General features: G+C 32.6%; 2 protein-coding genes and 1 non-coding gene across 3 annotated transcripts; 2 read left to right on the plus strand and 1 right to left on the minus strand.

The window, feature by feature from the left end:
* Positions 1-8,821: 8,821 nt before the first annotated feature.
* TRNAR-ACG (transfer RNA arginine (anticodon ACG)) lies at positions 8,822-8,894 on the plus strand. The gene has a single exon. It is a non-coding gene; the product is annotated as a tRNA-Arg (tRNA).
* Positions 8,895-9,332: 438 nt separating this feature from the next.
* On the minus strand, positions 9,333-14,198 carry LOC114297244 (alpha/beta-Hydrolases superfamily protein). Its single transcript, XM_028241639.2, has 2 exons — positions 13,783-14,198; positions 9,333-10,603 (listed from the first exon to the last, which is right to left on the minus strand). Exons 1-2 carry the CDS (start codon positions 13,932-13,934, stop codon positions 9,580-9,582), a joined length of 1,176 nt encoding a protein of 391 aa, XP_028097440.2. The 5' UTR covers positions 13,935-14,198; the 3' UTR covers positions 9,333-9,579.
* A 2,035-nt stretch (positions 14,199-16,233) lies between these two features.
* LOC114297237 (myosin-G heavy chain-like protein) lies at positions 16,234-17,950 on the plus strand. Its single transcript, XM_028241632.2, has 3 exons — positions 16,234-17,003; positions 17,431-17,505; positions 17,600-17,950. Exons 1-3 carry the CDS (start codon positions 16,832-16,834, stop codon positions 17,893-17,895), a joined length of 543 nt encoding a protein of 180 aa, XP_028097433.2. The 5' UTR covers positions 16,234-16,831; the 3' UTR covers positions 17,896-17,950.
* Positions 17,951-18,672: the final 722 nt, after the last annotated feature.

Raw genomic sequence — 18,672 nt, forward strand, 5'->3', positions numbered from 1 at the left:
AATTTCTAGAATTACAAGTAATTAATAATTACATAGAAAATCAGAAATAAATATTACATAATTTGAAAAAATACAAAAATTGTACCAATTAATAAGATTACATAGCAGTTGTCTACTGTAACAATTTGAAGTCCAGAATCCAAGTCAATGCTTGCACAACACTTAAGTCAGCACAGAGTCACTGATGACATTAGCACGTATCAGCCGCACGTGTCACGATGATGTCAGCAATTTTGTCTTCTTTTCCGTTTGCTTCAACTTGCCCTTAAAATTGGAGTTTGAGTTTTCTCCTTAACCATAAGTCAGAATCAAACCTATAATATACCGTCGGAATCAGACCCATAATATATCGTTTTGAAGGTCTTAAAATAAGGATTCAAAATATATAATTTTTACAACATGAAAACAAAGCATGTAAAACCAGCATGCAGTCAAAGTTACGAAAATAAATTTGAATCTCCATTTTTCTCTGTTAGAAATGGTTTTGAAAAAATCTGGAAAAAAAAACAGAATTTTTTCTAAACTTTGGTCTAATTTTTAGGTGGGACCCGTGCGTCGAATTTTGCGGGTCGAAGTAGTAACGCGTTCTATGCCGCATTGTGATTCACGTGGTATATTTGGTTGCTCAAAACCATTATCGGGTGAATGGAAAATTGAAGCCAAAGTGAGCTCCATGGAAATGGAGTTTTGGTGGAAATTTCTTAAAGGTATGGTTTAAGGCTTGTCCCACATTGGTTTGGTGGGAAACATTGAGTGGGTTTATAAGGCTTGGAATTATAACTGGGGGAGGTCCCCAAGAGACGCCCCAAGTTTGTAGAAGTGAGAGGTTATGGACAAATTGAGCTAAACCCATTGGACCCAAAAATAACCACACACGCGGCCGCCATCCGCCCGTTCGTCCGGACGGGCTAGGCCTGGGCACGGGTGCGTGGTGTGAGGTTGGATTGGGCTTGTCTGGCCCAATACTAATCTTTTTTGGCCAAAAACATTTGAATTCAATTTTATTTTTCAAAAATGTCTAAGACCCCTTTTCTCCTCACCCCCTTTGATCCCCTCTCTTTTTTGATTGGCTACTTTTTCTTTTGTTTTTTTTTTCCTTCTCTTCCAATCATCACCCGCCACGTGTGTGTGGGGGTTGTGGGGGTGCTGATTGGAGGGGGTCTCTATCAATGCTCTATATTTTTTGATAAAATAAAATCTGTCCAATTTAAATTTTAATTTTTTGAATTCAAAATTGTTGCACCTCTTTAGAATTTTGTGTACAAGTTCACTGGCCAAACAGATCCGAATCTGTCCAGATTCAGACCTAAAACAGTTTTTTTTTGTTTGAAATTCAAACCAGATCTGTTGATCTGTCCGAACAAGTATTGCACTTGTTGAGTTCAAAATGAAAAGCCGCAATTTCATTTATAAATAAGACAAGTCCCTCATTTGTTTTACTACTGAATTTTCGTCCTTAAAATCTGCTCTACTATCTCTACATTTTGCTACATTATTTTTTTGTGTGAAAGAGTGTAAACACAAAGTGTGTTCATTGTGCGAATAATTTGTAGTACTGTAATTTTTCGTTGTTGATCATTTATCCTAGGAGATAGACGTCTGCGAATCTGAAAGCATCGTGGAGAGGATGAATCTATCTTAAGGACAAAGTGTCAAACACTAGACTTGATCAGAATATTGTTCAAGAAATTAATCAAGTAAGTTGTTAATTTATTTTCTGTTTTATTTATTTATATCAGATTTTGATTTTGTTTTTGTAACAAAATAAAATCTATAATTTATTTATTTATTGGTTTGATTTTTGTATTCAAACAATCTCTCTCATTTCCTCTATTTCTTTGTATTCCGTTTGTTGTTTAGTATACAAACAGAATTTATTTCTTTAAATACAGTGAAGATTGTCCAACATTCTCAAAATCCAATTGTTCGATTTTTTCAAAGCTTCGTAGATATGCTCTCCATTATATGGACTACAATATATAGAAAATTTAGGACGATCAGAGATAGTTCGAAAAACATTAAGTTTTATGCACAAATCATATATCTACATATATTCATGCACAAATAATACGAAAACACCCAATAATGGCTCTAATACCAATGTGGAAAAAATAAGAAATATTACACAGCGGAAATAAACGGATTTGGGCATACCTTTTGTTTTCAGACCGAATCTATGGATCATGTGAGTGAATCACGTGCCTCCATTGATGTCTTCAAACAATTCTCAACAGTGGAGTAAAACTACTAGAGAATTACCCACACTATTCACAGTATGAAGGCATAATAATTTATGAGAAGAGGGAATGTATATTTTTTGTTGTTAAATACATAACTCAAGTTCTATTTATATAGGAGAGTTAAGAGACTCATATGATAAATGTATTACCCTAGATAATATCTATCCTATATCAACAACATCTAATCAATAATTATCATCCAATATATTGACAATTATCTATATCAAAATTATCTCATATCAAGATTATCTCATATCTTGAAATATAATCTATTATTTTATTTGGATCTCTTCTAATTGGGTCATGCGGCAATCCAATTAAGTTTGGATTGTAAACCTAACCAAATTCCCAACACCTTTTAAAAATACAGATAACTGTTTTGCTCTGGGGTGGGCCTGACCTGTTTAGTCCCGTTCGGGCTCGGGCTGAGCCCGAGACCTTGGGCCAAGGCCTGGGTCATAATTTTGAAGTCTGGCCCGGCCCATGGCACGACCCATTGACCTGCTTAAGGCCCACTCAAGGTCTGGCCTGAGGCCCAATGCCTTTTTTAGTGGAAATAATAAAATTTTGATAGAAAAAATAAAAAAATAAATAAAAAAATTTGTCCAGACCTGCCCAAGTCCGAGCCTAGGCCCAGGCCCGTCAGCCCTACCCGAGACTCGACCCGTTGACCCGCCCAAGACCCGAATATCCCTATGTCTAATTTTCTGGCCTGTGGGTTGACTCGAACCCACCCAAATTTTGGTAGGAGCCAGCAGGGCCCAACATGGACCAGCCTGGCCCAGGCCGGGCCAAATTTACACCCCTACATAGCCAATGTCAAAAGCCAGAGAAAAAATTCATTATAATAGCAAGTGTTATTATATTATTATTAACATGTCAAATATATAATTAATCATAACGTATCATGTGATAATATATAGTGTTTTAATATTAAAAAATTATATTACACGTCATTATATCACGGTTTTACTCCAAAAGCCAGCGTAATTTCCCACCACTCAACTTTAATTTAAGATAAGAACAAAGAAATTACACCAAATTAATGATGTCTATCTTGCGTTGAATTCATTACCATTCATGATCTTTTTGATCATATCATCGACTCCATACCTTATTGCACCAATCATTCCGTACCCCTTCATTCCAAGTCATTTTACATTTTTTTTTTGTTTTGTTTCTTCTATTCTTTAATTTCACACAATCAATATTATTTTTTATTTCTTGATAAGTGATTTTATAATAAAAAAAAAATGTAAATATACCAAAATATATCTAACTTGAAATGAAGTACAGCAAAACCTATTTTCACACTTAACAACATGAGATTATGAGAAGTTAAGAACAGAGCAACAGAAAGCAGGGTAGTTTAAAGAGCATACAAAATATATTTTTTTTGAGTTAATTCTGATGCTAATCTTAATTTTTATTTTATTAATTTATTTTTTTTGTTCAGTGAAGATATTAAAAGCAACTGAATTACTGTACCATTTTTCGCTATTTTTTATTTATTTATAATGAAAATGACCCAATTTTCATATCCGCAGGACAATTACTGTATGATCAAATCATCCGCAGGACAGCTAGAGACAAAAATTTAGATTCTAATAATAATAATAAAATGCCAGCCAGGTTGATGTAATGTCCATCTAAATCATATCCTTTTCATACTACATATTAATTGGTGATTAACGTATACTTTTCATACTAATAAACAAAATACGTAGTTAACCATAGTATTAATAAACTATTCGAAAGGCTATCACCACCATAAACTCTCTTTTCAAATTATACATATTAACTACATTGATTTTGGTGTACTAGATTCATTTGAGAGATTAGATAGATTTGTTAGCTAGGAATTATATTCTCAAAAATCCTTAAAAAAAATGAATTTGCATTTGATTTTGCCCCGTTTGTTTGGGCTTATAGGGAGGGATTGAGATTACTAATCCCTTGGTATTACTAATGAGGTGTTTGTTTTGAGAGATGGGGAAGAGACTATTAATCTCTTGGTATTGGTAGTTCCCTTAGAATGAGGATTGGTTAGGAGGAGGTAGAGATGATATTAGAAAAATAGTGAGGGGATTAGAATTTTTTATATTTTTTATATATTGGGATTTTTTTTAAATATAATTTTATTTTTTTATATTTTTTTATTTGTTTTATTATTTTATATAAAAATAATTTAACAATTCCTCACTATTAATCCCCTCACTATGAATCCCCTCCATTCTATCTCTAAAAACAAACGGGATATATGTAATTGTTAGAGACAGAGTTAACGAGAGTGTAGAATGAAGTAAATTAATAATGTTGTGTTTGAGAGATAGTATAGAATTAATCCGTGCTTTAAATTTGGTTTTTGAGGCATATTACGTATTGTGTCGGCTTATACATGATAAGATTTTGATATTTTAACACAATTAATTCATTGATATATTGCAATAGTGATAGCGATATGTATCTTAATATTATTATTTAAAAGCGTGAGTTGAGATGAGGTTATCTATATTTAATTATACTAGTGTGTTTGGTATACGTACACAAATTTTTCTAATTTTGAAGCGGAGATCTTCTCAATTCAAATTTTGAGAAGAAGAAAATTTGAATTGAAATGGCTTTTATTTCGATGGAAAATTGATATACGTACACAAATTTTTCTTATACCATTAAATAAGACACAGGTATGGATTTCCAAAGTGTTGATTCCATATCTAGAAAAAAAAAAAAATATGTTGAAAACACAACAAATTTATTTATTTAAAATAGCAATATATGACATGTACAAATAAAATGCTTATAGATACTAAAATATTATGTGAAAACATGCAAGTCCATATTGATCTATATCAAGTTAGACTTCAGTGTAAATGTATCAGGGAAGAAAAGCTAGAAACAACAATTTCCCTTTCTTTTTTTTTCCCCTTCTAATTTTAAATTTCAAAGCTCTCCCTGTCTCCTAATATATACCTGTTTCCTAATGAATTACACTGATCACTTTTGAGGTTTGGAGAAAACACAAGAAGTTCCATAATTTTGATATAATTACAATGACCTTCTTTTTAATAAGATTAAAGAGACATAACGATATACAATATAAAATGTTCATTTCAATGTAAAAGAGATGATAATATCATTATAATATCATTTATATGACTAATGAATTTCTAATGAAAATGAACCAAGTGTTATATGAATTAAAACCTTAAAAGATCTTAGTATGATTATGCTAAACTTGTAGGGTTTACTGCATGTTCTTTAAATCTCAGAAAATGTCAATACAATTTACAAAAATGATATGGAGCTCTAATGAGAGTAGACCCTACTGTGATGTGATGTTTTGGTCTTGTTTTATTTTTCATTTATTTCTTATTTTTTGCTACATTATTAGAACTCAATTAAAGCTCTAAAAGTAAGAGAATATATCATTGTTCTATAATTTATCTTATATTCTATTATATAAAACGTATATCTTATTTAATGTGAACGCTAGGAACCCTTCACATCTAAGAATTGCCACTTTCAATAATTACTGAACTATTTTCCTCAATCATCAAATGTTCAAAATTGTTAAATGATTTTCCTCATTCATCAAACTGTCTCTCAATTCAATTCCTCCAAAATTGTACATATAAAAGGAAAAATTGTACTGCTAGTCCTTGTATTTTGACATTTGTATCATTTTGACCCTATAATTTGAATTGGATCGGTTTTGATCCTAAATTTTTTTATTTTATTTCAAATTCATCTAATTGATTCTAATTGTTAGCATATTTTTATGACAAATAAGTACATAAACAATATATGTCATACCTTTGGAAATAAAATTGTAAACTTGATCAATTCGGTGATTTAATTTAAAGCAATTCAATAAAAAAATTCTTTCAAAAACCTTAGCAGTGTTATCAAATTGACTATTGAATTAAAGTTAAGAATCAAAATTAAACTAATTAAAATTATTAAAGCTAAAATAATATAAATTATAAAATATAAAAATTATCAATATAATTTATTTAATATAAAATTACAAACGTTTTCCCGTTTCATAATAGATTGATGTAACAGGTGGGCAGGAAGCAAAAAGAAGACAAACCAGTGAATAGTGAGCTGCGTGCCCCAACTGTTCTTCTATATCATATTATTATAGACATCATAGGAAATTACTTGTCCTTACTCAACCCCATTTTCATGAATTCACCATCATCTTCATCTTAAACTACCCAATATTAATTAATCGTCACCATCCCCATATGAGTACAAATCTTGGAATTTCTTTGATGACTCAAACAGTGACCATGAGAGAGAGAGAGAGAGAGAAAACATTGGAAGGTGAGTTGGGTAAATTAAGAAAGACTCTTATTGACATAACATACGTTAATATAAAAATATTATGATAAATTAAGCTGACATATTCCGTGGTTTAAAAATAATATAATATATTCTATAATTTTAATATAATTATATTAATTTTTATTTTAGTAAAATTAAATAGATCAAAATTAATATAGATTGTATGAAAATACAAAAATAAACAATGTAAAGTATAAATTTTTGTATAAAAGAATAATAATTAATATTATTTTTTCATCTATATAACTAATAAATTATTGATGAAAAGGGAGCTAAGTGTTATATGAATTAAAATTTTAAGAGAATTCAATGTAATTATATTAAAATTATAAAATTTATTCAAATCTCAAGGGAGATTAGCCTAATTTACCCCAAAAAAAAAAAAAAAAAAAAACATCATTATCAGCATCTTAAGGTTATGTGTCGTCTTGTGTTTTCATTCCACACCTATGGGCTCTCTGCATGCACCCATATCAGCTCATCTAAACCAAACCCTTCATTAAATTCATTCATATTAATAGGCTTAGTATCCTCCGTTGAGAATTAAACAAGATCAAACTTTGGGGTCAATTCCAAGGCAAGAACAGTGTTTGAAGTTTGATAAACATGGGGAAGAAATCATTACTAGTATCATCATCAAAGAAAATATCCTCCTCCAAGGATGACAAGAAACAGCTAAGCAGCCTGTTAAAGGTTTTGCGGCCCAAAGTTTATATCACAGATTCTTCTAGCTTCAAAAACCTTGTTCAACACCTCACTGGCAATGGCAATGGCAATGGCAATGACCCTATCCCACTCCCTACACCATCATCATCATCATCGATCCAGCCCCCGCTCCTCCCCCTTCATCATGATCAAGATCATCATCAGATTTTTCAAGGAAGTAGTAGTACTAGTTTGGATTTGTCATCAGTTGATGATTCGCCACAACTAAACATGCCATTTGAGAGTTCACCGGAGGCAAGCATGCAAGCACCTCTCGTGGACTTTTCTCAGTTTAGGGATGTTGAGTCTTGGCTTTTGGAGATCGATCAGTTTCCTAATTACAACTATTATGATCATGGTTACGCTGCTGATCTGCCATCGGTTAATCAGGAGGTCTGTGTGTACGACTACGAATACAACTATGACTTGTCAGAACTTATATGATATGTATGCATGGTTAGCTGTCAGGTTTTCTCATATATATGTATTTGTATGTTATACCAAGGTTTAGGAGACTAGATATATATATTGATAGAGAATTGATAGTGTGGACTTGTCCAAATCCCATGTATATATTATTGTACAAAGAGAGGTGTGAGACATAATTGTTACATTTGCTTGTAAGTTATAAAGTCTTATAGATTGATCATTAATTAGGTTATGCTTGCTTCCATCAATAATATATCTATATGCACTTGATGTTGGATTTTGAGTTTTGATAAGGGCTAAGAGTTCAAATCATTTTCATACCAGATATGATCAAATTGTTCTTCTTGTTTGTTGGGTTGACTTTAAAATAAAATAAAAAAATTATAATGTATATATATATTTTTATCATTGTTTTTTTAATGGTAAAGAATCAAATAATTATCAATGAAAATTAATGGACTGAAGGATTGCATATGCAATCTCTGTGACGTCATAAGTAATGAGAAATTGTATATGAATAAGGAAGGAAAAGTATCCGTATTCTCTGTTACGGTGGTGCAGCAACCGGTTACTATAATTGACAAATTCAAATTTGCAACAATATTAATGTCAAGTGCAAAGAAACTATATTCTTAATTAAGGTCAAAACATACTTTAATACTGTGTTTGGTTGGGGGATTTTGGAAGGGATTTGAAAAGGGAAAGGGAAAAGGTGTGTGAAACTATGTGAAATGTAGGTATATTTTTTTCACATTTCACCTACCTTTTCCATTTCCCTTTCCAAATCCCTCCTCAAATCCCTCAACCAAACACAGCATAAGTAAGAATTTCCATCGGAACATGTGTATTTCATAATTTTAAGTCAAATTTATATTAATATTTTTTTAATTTTTATAAGTGAAAGGTAACTTTTAAACAATAAAGATGACAACGAAACAGATTTGGAGCCAATTTGTAGTCCTCCGACCCACCCCGTATCATAAGGAAAAATCGCGTGGGGCAGAGCGGGGCGATGAAATTACCATTCTGAGGGAAGAGCAGAACAATTGAAGTTATATTATTTATATATTAAAAAACTGAATTAGGAGCAATAGGACTCTGTGGCCCAATGGATAAGGCGCTGGTCTACGGAACCAGAGATTCTGGGTTCGATCCCCAGCAGAGTCGGATATTTTTAATTTTTTATGTAACTTAAATTTGAGTAAAAACTTTTTGATATTTGGTGGATAAATTTGAGTGAAAACGGAGTTGCAAATAATTGAATTACTTCGGTATCGTTTTTAGTGATTGAAAACGTTTATCTTTTAGTATTTGGATATCGAAAGTCATGCAATTAGATCATATTTATTTAAAAAAAATAAATGATACATAAAGCATTCATTTTTGTAAAAACAAATGTGATCCAATTATGTAGTTACCATATGAGCGTTTGGTAAAACTTTTGTGGTCCCTAGCATTGCGCATCCATCCAATTAGTATACTCAAGGAAGCTAGCTAGTCTCTAATTAATAAAATGTGGAGATTAATCTTAGCTAGGAATGATACTTTGATCTCTTCAGATCCACTGGCAGCAAACTCACAGAAATTCTATGTAATCAAGTGACATGGCAAACTCTTGGCACTTTCAAATATACATATAGCATAGCTTAGTACAAGAAAAGAAAGTAAGTACATATTAGATCAAGCAATTCATACGAACAAACAACTTTTGGTGGGACTGAAGAAAACAGATTGAAACTGAGTTTTTGGGAAAAACAAAATTTCCCCTTTTTTTTTTTTGTTTTTGTTTTTGTTTTTGGACAATTAAGTAGGAAAGAATGAGAAGCCGAGCCAGCAACATAACCTATTAGTGTTATTGAGGCTGCTTGCCCTTGCCTTGGGGTGTTTGTTTTGGAGGTGGTGGGAGGCTGTATAAGGACTTCAGCTGCCTACTTATAAGTTTGCTGCTCTGTAGAGCCATTTGGAGCTCCAAATCATCAGACCACCATTGTTCCAATCCATGTGCCTCAAGAAACTTTTGCTTCCCCTTTGACAACACAAAAAGCTTAGCCGCCGCATGCCCATTTGTGGGTCCCACATTCTCCTTGTTAGCCCCGTTGTTGTTCTCTCTTGCTCCCGCTTCTGCTTCTGCTTCCGATCCTGCTGGATTGGTATAATAGCAACAAATGTAGTCACTATTGTTCACATACAAATGAGGTACCCATTTATTCAATCCAACAATATTATTAGTCTCATCCACTTCATTTCCACTGGCTTGAGTTTCACTATTTGAAGGGAGCATCGACTTAAACCTCTTCCAAACAAACCCTACCTGTTCTCCTATATTTTTCAGACTCGTTGCTAGTGAAACCGAGGGTGGATTAAACAGATGAGCCTCCACAAATATCCCTTGTTTGGCTAATGCTTTTCCCACTTGGAGAGCAAAACCAGCCCCTAACGAATGGCCTGCAACGCTTACATTGCTGCTTCCATATCTATCAGCAATTGATTTCAATGCCTCCAACGTTGCGTTGAATCTGACTGAACCCTTTAAGCTTTCCCAGGCTAGAAAGCGGAGATCATCCTCTATATCCCTTCTAATCGTTGGGCTTTTGAGTAGTGTTCCTCTGAGCACTAGTACCGCTCTTGGTGCACCACTTGGCCTAATGATTATGAAGTCAGCCATGGCTGCAGATCGATCCCATTCAAGTACTGCACCGAATATTGACCCATCTCTTTCATCAATCAGAGTTTGGGCGAGCTTGTATTTAAAGGGTATCCACCATTTTGGAGCAAGAGCGTTTTCCTCTGTCCTGTTCTCTTGTCTGTCGAGTTCAAGCAAGTAAACCGCTTGTATGAAGCACGCAATTACTGTTCTTTTGTAATTTCCGTCTTTCCTGTAAATGTAGTTTAAAGAAAGCAATATCATTGAATGAAACACCACAAGCATTCAAGTAAAACTAATATGATCCATTTGCTGTTCTTGGCAACCAAACAGATGAATAAGCTGAGCATATATTATTACATATAGGTGAAGACTAGCTTAGAAATCTTCAAGAAGTGCAACTAGGATCATTCTTGATTGAAAAATTGAGCAAATATAATCCAATAAAGAACTAAACTACAGTGAGAGCACAAGATTTTAGTAGCTACGTTGACCAAAAAAGATCCAAAAGTCACCAAATGGATGATCACAAAAGAGAATTAAATTTTTTCTCCTCTTTTTTTCTTCCTTCTTGCAAGGAAAAAGCTCGAAAGCACATCCCTAGCTTTGTGGTCACCTTGGCTACTAAAAACCAATTTGGACACAGCATCGAAGTTTTGTTATGGTCCAAAAGATCAATTTGATAAGCATTTGGAACATCAATAACTAGTTAGTCAGAAACAGAGCTCTTCACAAAATAAGTAGCCATGTATATTAAATTACAAAGTCAAGGTCACTAGGCTCTCCTAAATCCAACTCACCAAGACATTAAAACTAGTAGTGTGTTTGTTTGTACAGACTCGATAGGGAGATTGTAATCTACCGGACTATTAGTCCTAAGATATATTGCTTCCGGACTATTTGGTTAGACTGGATTTGTATCCTATGTTTGTTTAGTCATAGGATTAGATACCTAGATTGGACTATTCTATTGAATTTTATGTTTGTTTGGGATATTGTGGAAAAGGATAAATGCTCAAAAGACTATTTTGCCCTTTTGAATTATTTACTAAATAATAGGAATATTAAATCTAAATTACAAATTTTATTTTATTTTTTTACTAGAACTTTTAAAAAATTAAATAAATAGAATATTAATAAAAATTACATAAGTTTATTTTAATTTGTAGTTGAGATTTTTAAATTTTATTTACTTTACCAAGTACAATTAATACCATATTATTAAAATAAATAATTTAATAAACAAATTTTATTTTTAAAAAGATATTAAATAGTAGAGGTCAAAAATGTAATTTCAATACCTAATCTCATAGGATGAGTTATCCATGATTCGTGTCCCACCCTCATGGGATACAATAGTCCAATAGATTTGGGATTAATAGTCCGGATAAACTATTAATCCTATCCCATGGGCCAATCCTTCTAAACCAACACCACCTATGAGATTATAGCTTTTAATCCAATAACATTTAAAATTGAAGTGAAATCTATGTAATTGAGCCATTGCTTTCCGGATCCTCTCCTTGAGCTCCTACGTGCGCAACAACGGTTGAGATCCAACTAACCAAATTCAACGGTCTTTAAAAATAAAAAAAGAATTAAAACAAATTGAAATCAGTAAATTGAACTAACCAAATTCACAGGTTATATACATTTCACCTCACTCACACTCACCCCTTCTGTGCCCAACCCAGCCGAATCGGCAACCCACTCCCGACAGTGACCCACTTTCGACGGCGACCACTCCCAATCGAGGTGGATTGATTCTGTCTGCTTCGCAAACCAGAGCCCTCACGCTCTTCTCCTCCACCTTAGTTTATATTTTTGAAGTTAAAACAATAGAAAATTAAATAAAAATACACGGAGGGGATTTGAATTTTTGGCATCAAAGTCGACAAAATAACTATATATTACCTTCCCAGAACAGCAAAAAGCAGAAGTGTTTATTTATTTATTTATTTTTGTGTGTTTGTGCTTCCTGTAAGTTACTTTTCAAGAAATTCTCACCAATAAATTTTTCTTTTGAAACCAGGCAAAAAAGCACAATAACTTTTACTAATGAAATGATGTTTTTTTTTGGAACACTGTAATCCACCTCGATCGGTTGGGTTTCAGGAGTGGGTCGCCAATGAGGCTGGGTTCGATGGAGGAGAAGGGGCGAGTGTGAGTGAGGTGAAATGTGTATAACTTGTGTATGTATAGCTTTGGACGGAAAATTTACTGATTTCAATAATATGTTTTAAATTTTTTTTTTTTTTTTATGCCAGATCTGGACCGTTGGATTTGGTTACGTGGATCTCAGCCGTTGCGCATAGGAGCTCAAGGAGAGGATCCGGACTTGATCTCTATATACTTTAAAAACTTTTCCCAGTTATTTTCTTTTGAAAAATGCGTGGTAGCTCAAAAGTATAATGGCTCGAACGGCTCGACAGCCCAAAACGACGTCGTTTTGGGCTCTTTTTTTTTTTTTTTTTCTTCTTCTTCTTCGTCGTGCTGGTCTAAAACCAGAGGGAGAGGAGAGGGAGAGGGAGAGAGAGAAAGAGAGAGAGAGAGAGAGGAGGCAGGTTGTCCGTCGTAGCCCTCCGCCGTCGTCTCTGCCCGATCGTCACAGCCCCGCATCGGCCGATCGTCGTCGCAGCCTCCGCGCCTCCGCCCCTCCTCCGCCTTCGCCCCCGCCTCTACCTCCACCCCGATATGTTGGCCCCCTCCAGTCCCTCCTCCTCCTCCTCCTCCTCCGCCCTCCTCCAGCCTCTCCCTCTCCCTCCTCCTCCTTCTCTCTCACTTTTTCGAGCCAATTTCGAGCCGAAACTTTCGACCTACCAATCGCTACCGTTTTCTTTTGGGTAAGTAAATTTTGTTGTCTGTTAAGATTCCCAAATTTTCCACAGAGCATTCGAAAATTTGTTACTGTGTCTTAAAGCCCTCAATTACCTACCTAATAGCCTCCTAAACAAGTAACACAGTGTTCAACACATTAACAAAAAATTGGCAAATCAAAAAAAATAAATATCTAAATATCATCTAAAAATCCACATCTTACTCAAGATTCTCACTATCAGTTTCTAGAACAAGTTAGAAATATTGTGATTAATTATTTATTTTTTGGGTCTAGAAATTGTGCATTCATTTAAACAATATTTCCAATGACCAAAAATATTTGCAAACCCTCCACAAATACTGAACTTCGTAAAATTTCTTGAATCATAGCAGCAAAAGATCAAAGACCCAGAAAATGCTCTTGAATCAGAACACGTTTTCTTTCATTAATTCAAACAACTCTCAGCCAATGAGTCCTCAAACAAACAAATTAACAATGAATTGTTCAGTAAAGAGCAAAAATTGAACAAACCCAATTCACACACACACATATAGAGAGAGATGAATACAGAGAGAGAGAGAGAGAGAACTGACCAGCTAGAGTTGATGAGGTCTCTCCAGTTAGGGGAAGCAACATTGCGAGGTCCGGAGACATGGAAAGCATAGGGGTGATGAGCTTTTTCTCTCTCTGCTTCCACGATCACCACCTCCCCTGTTCTCATCTCCTCTGCACTCCGCTTCCCCATCAATCCAACTGCTGCTTCTTACCTGATGATGCTTTCTGGAGAACAAGAGAGAGAGAAAGAGAGAATTTTGAGGAGAGAGAGAGAGAAGGAGATTAGTGGTCTGTATCAGAAGAAGCTTTTTTCCACTTCCTCAGATGGGTATTGGATTCGATGCATTACTACTATGGATGAGACGAGGAATTCAACTTTGATTGGATTCGAATAACATAAAGTTTTGAATAACGCCTGAATTTTGTAAAGGGCCTCTCTCTAACGGTCATATTTCTTTCAGGTTGTCCGTTTGATCTATTTTTACAATATTGACCTTCAATTTTAAACATTGCTGAGCTGAAACGGTTAATTCTTTTGCTAATTTAATAATAATAAGAAGAAGAAGAAGGAAGCATATTATCCTCTCCTTAAATCTTCTCTACTTGGCTCCTTATTTGGTAGGTAATTGGGCTCATTTTTGGGCTAAATTTCGATAATCTGAACTGTTCACATTTTAAGATTTGCCGAGTATATTATATTTGTAACAAATCAGGTCAATCGAATATCGAAAACTATGTGTTCGGATCATCGAACTAAAAATCATTTTATTAAAAAAATAAAACTATTTATTAATTTTTTTTAATAAATAATTTTTAATTCGATGATCCGAACACGTGGTTTTTGATATTCAATCAATTTGATTTTTTACAAGCATAATATACACGACAAATTCTAAAATGAGAGCGGTTTGAATTATCGAAATTAGGCCTAACAGTAGGCCCAATGGCCCACCAAATAAGGAGCTAAGTAAAGAAGATCAAGGAGAGGATCTAGACTCATTACCTTCAGGCTATAATTTGGACCGGCAAATGATGTTTGGGCTGTGAAATTCATCATGAGTTTTGCTTTAATAATTCGAATTGTTAATTTTGTTAGTCACTTCATATATTTTATTTATACAAAAAATTAGATCGATCCGATAATCGTTAGACTATTCAACTTATTACGTCTGTCACAACAAAAATAAATAATTTATTTATAAAAACACAATTATCATTTATTTTTCTTTATAACAAATATTATAGATTAAATAGATTAAAATTATTAAATAAACTTAATTTTTTTTGTATAAATAAAATAGACAAAGTCAATCATTTAACTTGAAAGCCATAAGAGAAGACAATCAAGCCACCAGTTACTAGTACTTCCACCCCATTATTCCAGCCATTATAATATTTTATTTCCTTATTTCCTTTCTTAACAAAATCATACCAATCTATAAAAGATATAGTAGAAGTATACAGATGAGATACATAACTCATGTACACACATAATACCACTATGCATATACTACTCAAAGACTCATACCACCAAAAGTTTACTAAAATTGAACCCTTTCGACAACAGAATTATGTGAAATAAATAAAGAGCTTATGTCTCCTTCGTGACACTCATGGCCTTTTTCATTGCGTTTGTAGTTTTTAAAATCACCTTCTTGAACCATGATAAATAACAATAAAAAATGTTATGAATTTTTCATAGATACAAGAGTGAAGGAGAAAGAAGTGATTACGCACTTCTTTTTGGCCTTAAAGACCTTGATTATGGTAATACCCAATGTCATTTCTTCGCTCATTTCTTTGTATATTTCTCTTTTTGGGTCCGTTTGGGAAGATGATTTGTGGCTAAAATAGTCACAAAAGACAAAATAAGTTATTTTAACCACAAAAGACAAAACATTGTATCCAACTCATAATTATTACACTCTTCTCTCACAAAAAAAAAACCAAAAAAGTCAAAAAGTCTTTCCCAAACTAAGCTTTTTAGTCCAGGCTAAAAAAATCAAAAAGTCAACCCACTTCCCAAATCAACCCTTTATCTACTATTTTAAGTTTGTAAAAATCTCACATTTTATACAATTTCATATATTGAATGGGTTGTGATCAAAATCAACAAATCAAATAAAGGGTTTCTAGTACTTTTACCATTTCATTAACGATGTTAATTGGTTGGGGATGTGAGAGATATTTTCAATAAATAAGAGAATAATAATATGAATTCTAATATTTTTCGGTTTATCTTTTTAAAATGACAAATTGCAACCACTCATTTCACGTTGAGATTTTATGATTTGTTGAAATCGATCCTTAATTTCCCGTATGAAACGCAAAGTCAAGCGTGCTTTTTGTTTTTGTTTTGTTTTTTTTTTCAAATAGAATCCTATTTTCTACAATATTATTTTGGTCTTTGACCAATCAAGTGAATGACACGTGGTCAGTCTACAGGGTCTTTGATCTATCTATTGACAACTCTCGCCCACTTGAATATATGTGGAGTGGAGGAGGAGGAGCTGTTTTCCACCACTTAAATTTGAGGTAGCTTTATACATAGAAACAAACATTATTTTAAAAACAAACATTATTTTAAATCATTGAGTTGTACAAAATGATTTGCAAAAGAATTATATAATTTTTTTTATACGAACAATGTGACATTAATATTTAGCAAATATTAATAAGTGTTTTGTGAATATTGTGTTAAAAATATTTTTAAAATGATGAAAATTTTAAAATATGTTTTAAAATAAAGTGAAAAGTATTATAAAAATAATAACAAAATATCCCGAGTTTTGAATTTTTTTGTCCTTTTCTTATACTTTTGGGATATTTGTTACTAGAATCCGTAATATTTTATTCAGAATGATATAATAGTAATATTTTCAAAATAATAAATCGCTTTGATTAGTACTATTTTAATTTGAAATAAATAGACATAAACAATTGATCGCATTATCATGTACAATTTTTTCAGTATAATATTTTGTTTGTTTGTGTGAATTATTATAGCCTCAAAAAGATAATATGGAATCAAGACATAGGACCTCTCAACTAGAATCATAGCTTGGAAGAAAAGGAAATTTTGAATCCATGGCCTTGAATTTCACTGCTGTTACTCCATTTCTGATACAAAAACACAAATTGAAGCTCTACCAATCTCCGTCTCCGTCTCCGTCTCCATCTCCTCTTAGAACAGTTGCAGCATATGATGGAAAAGAAGGTGGAGGAAGAGTTACAGAGGAGGACCCTCCTTCCTACTCTGGTATGTATAGTATACCAACCATATTTTTTGGTTTGTGTTTGATTGATTGATTGGTATATACAAGCCTATACATGATTATATAATATCTATTCAAGAAAGTCAATCATTTTATGTTCAAATTGGCTTCAAGAAATTATTATTTTTTAAATATAAAAAGTTGTATGAAGTAATTTTTATGTCATTGCTAATCTTGAAAGTAACAGACTTGCAAATGGCAATCATATCACTCAAATTAATTGAACACCTTTTCTCCAAGATTAATTTGATACCTACAACTTCAAAGCATAGCAAAACTACTGAAAGGGAACCTTGTAAATCTGCAACAATGATTCTTTTTGATGAGTGCACAAAAAACCTTCTAATGTAAAAATAGAGATAAATTTCAATTTTGATTCCTAACTTGATTTTTTCCTATATTTTCAAAAAGGGTCGTCGTCTTCCACTCGCACGCAGCTGGATCTCTTAGAACAACTCACTTCCATTAGCTCATCGGTCGATGATGGTATGTGAAATTTCTCAACATTAAAAGAAAAGAACTAAGACCATTTTAACATATTAATCAGTTTTTTTTTTTTTTTTTTTTCTTTAATGGCCAGGTTATGCAAGTGATGGTAGCTCGAGGAATCTTACGATTCGCGATCAGCTAGCTCGGTTGGTTGGGGACCAAGATGATGATTTCAGCATTCCATTGGGTAAAAAACTGAAAAATTTCAGTCCAAAGTTGCTAACAATCTCACAGAAGAGAAACATAAGAAGACAAGCTTACTTGGATGAAGTCTCTCAGAGGAATGATACAGTTTTCTTTACCACTATTGGAGCATTTGTAATTCTCCCTCCTCTTATTATTTTAGGAATTGCTATACTGACTGGTTATGTGCAGCTCTTTCCATGACAAAATATATTCATTAAAATTATTATTATTATTATTATAGAGAAATTATTGAAAATCTTTATGGTTTAACTAGATAGTGTTTTCACAAAATGGTTGTCATATGCCATGAGAAATATTAAAATTTTGTTTTCATTGAATGTGTTGACACCAACACCCACCCACATGTTACAATGTGCACAATTGAGAGAGTTTTGTAAATCAGATTGTAAAATCGTAAAATTTTACTTTCAATATAAATAATAACACAAAAAAATTATTAATAATGATAATGTACGTTAAATAATTTTAAAATCATTAAAGAGGGATGATAAATTTAATATAATATGTCTTCTATGCTAGCATAATTTGTTATAGTATTTACAAATAATGTTTATTAATGATAATTGAATAAATGTTAACTAATATTGTTTTTGAAAGGAAATCAAGTTTTCCATTTCCCCTTCCAAATTACTTTATTAAAAAAAAAAATTGAATTCATTAACTTTAATTTTAGAATGAATTTTTTTTTTTCAAATCTTTCTCCAACATTTTAATTCAAATAATTTGAAGAAATATATGATATATTAATGAAGAGATTCTTTCATATTCTCTTCTCAAATAAAATTTTTCACAAGAGGAATTCTAATAAAAAATTTGATGCATACATAATGAAAAATAAATAAATAAATAAGAAGAAAAAAAATAATTTAGCAGAATTGAGATCATAGTGTTGCTATACACAATTTTGAGACTATGATTAGAGTGACTTAAGATTTTACAAAATTTTAAATCTTAAAA

Source organism: Camellia sinensis, chromosome 8 (assembly GCF_055761805.1).
Source record: "Camellia sinensis isolate YWXY chromosome 8, ASM5576180v1, whole genome shotgun sequence".
NCBI classification, from domain to species: domain Eukaryota; kingdom Viridiplantae; phylum Streptophyta; class Magnoliopsida; order Ericales; family Theaceae; genus Camellia; species Camellia sinensis.

Bases quoted from the DNA above. Each gene is read 5' to 3' on its own strand.
- LOC114297244 (XM_028241639.2), bottom strand. From the start codon at position 13,934: ATGGGGAAGCGGAGTGCAGAGGAGATGAGAACAGGGGAGGTGGTGATC. The intron at 10,604-13,782 runs GTCAGTTCTCTC...CTACATTTACAG, and splicing joins GACCTCATCAACTCTAGCTG to GAAAGACGGAAATTACAAAA.
- LOC114297237 (XM_028241632.2), top strand. From the start codon at position 16,832: ATGGCCTTGAATTTCACTGCTGTTACTCCATTTCTGATACAAAAACAC. The intron at 17,004-17,430 runs GTATGTATAGTA...ATTTTCAAAAAG, and splicing joins GGACCCTCCTTCCTACTCTG to GGTCGTCGTCTTCCACTCGC. The intron at 17,506-17,599 runs GTATGTGAAATT...TTTAATGGCCAG, and splicing joins TAGCTCATCGGTCGATGATG to GTTATGCAAGTGATGGTAGC.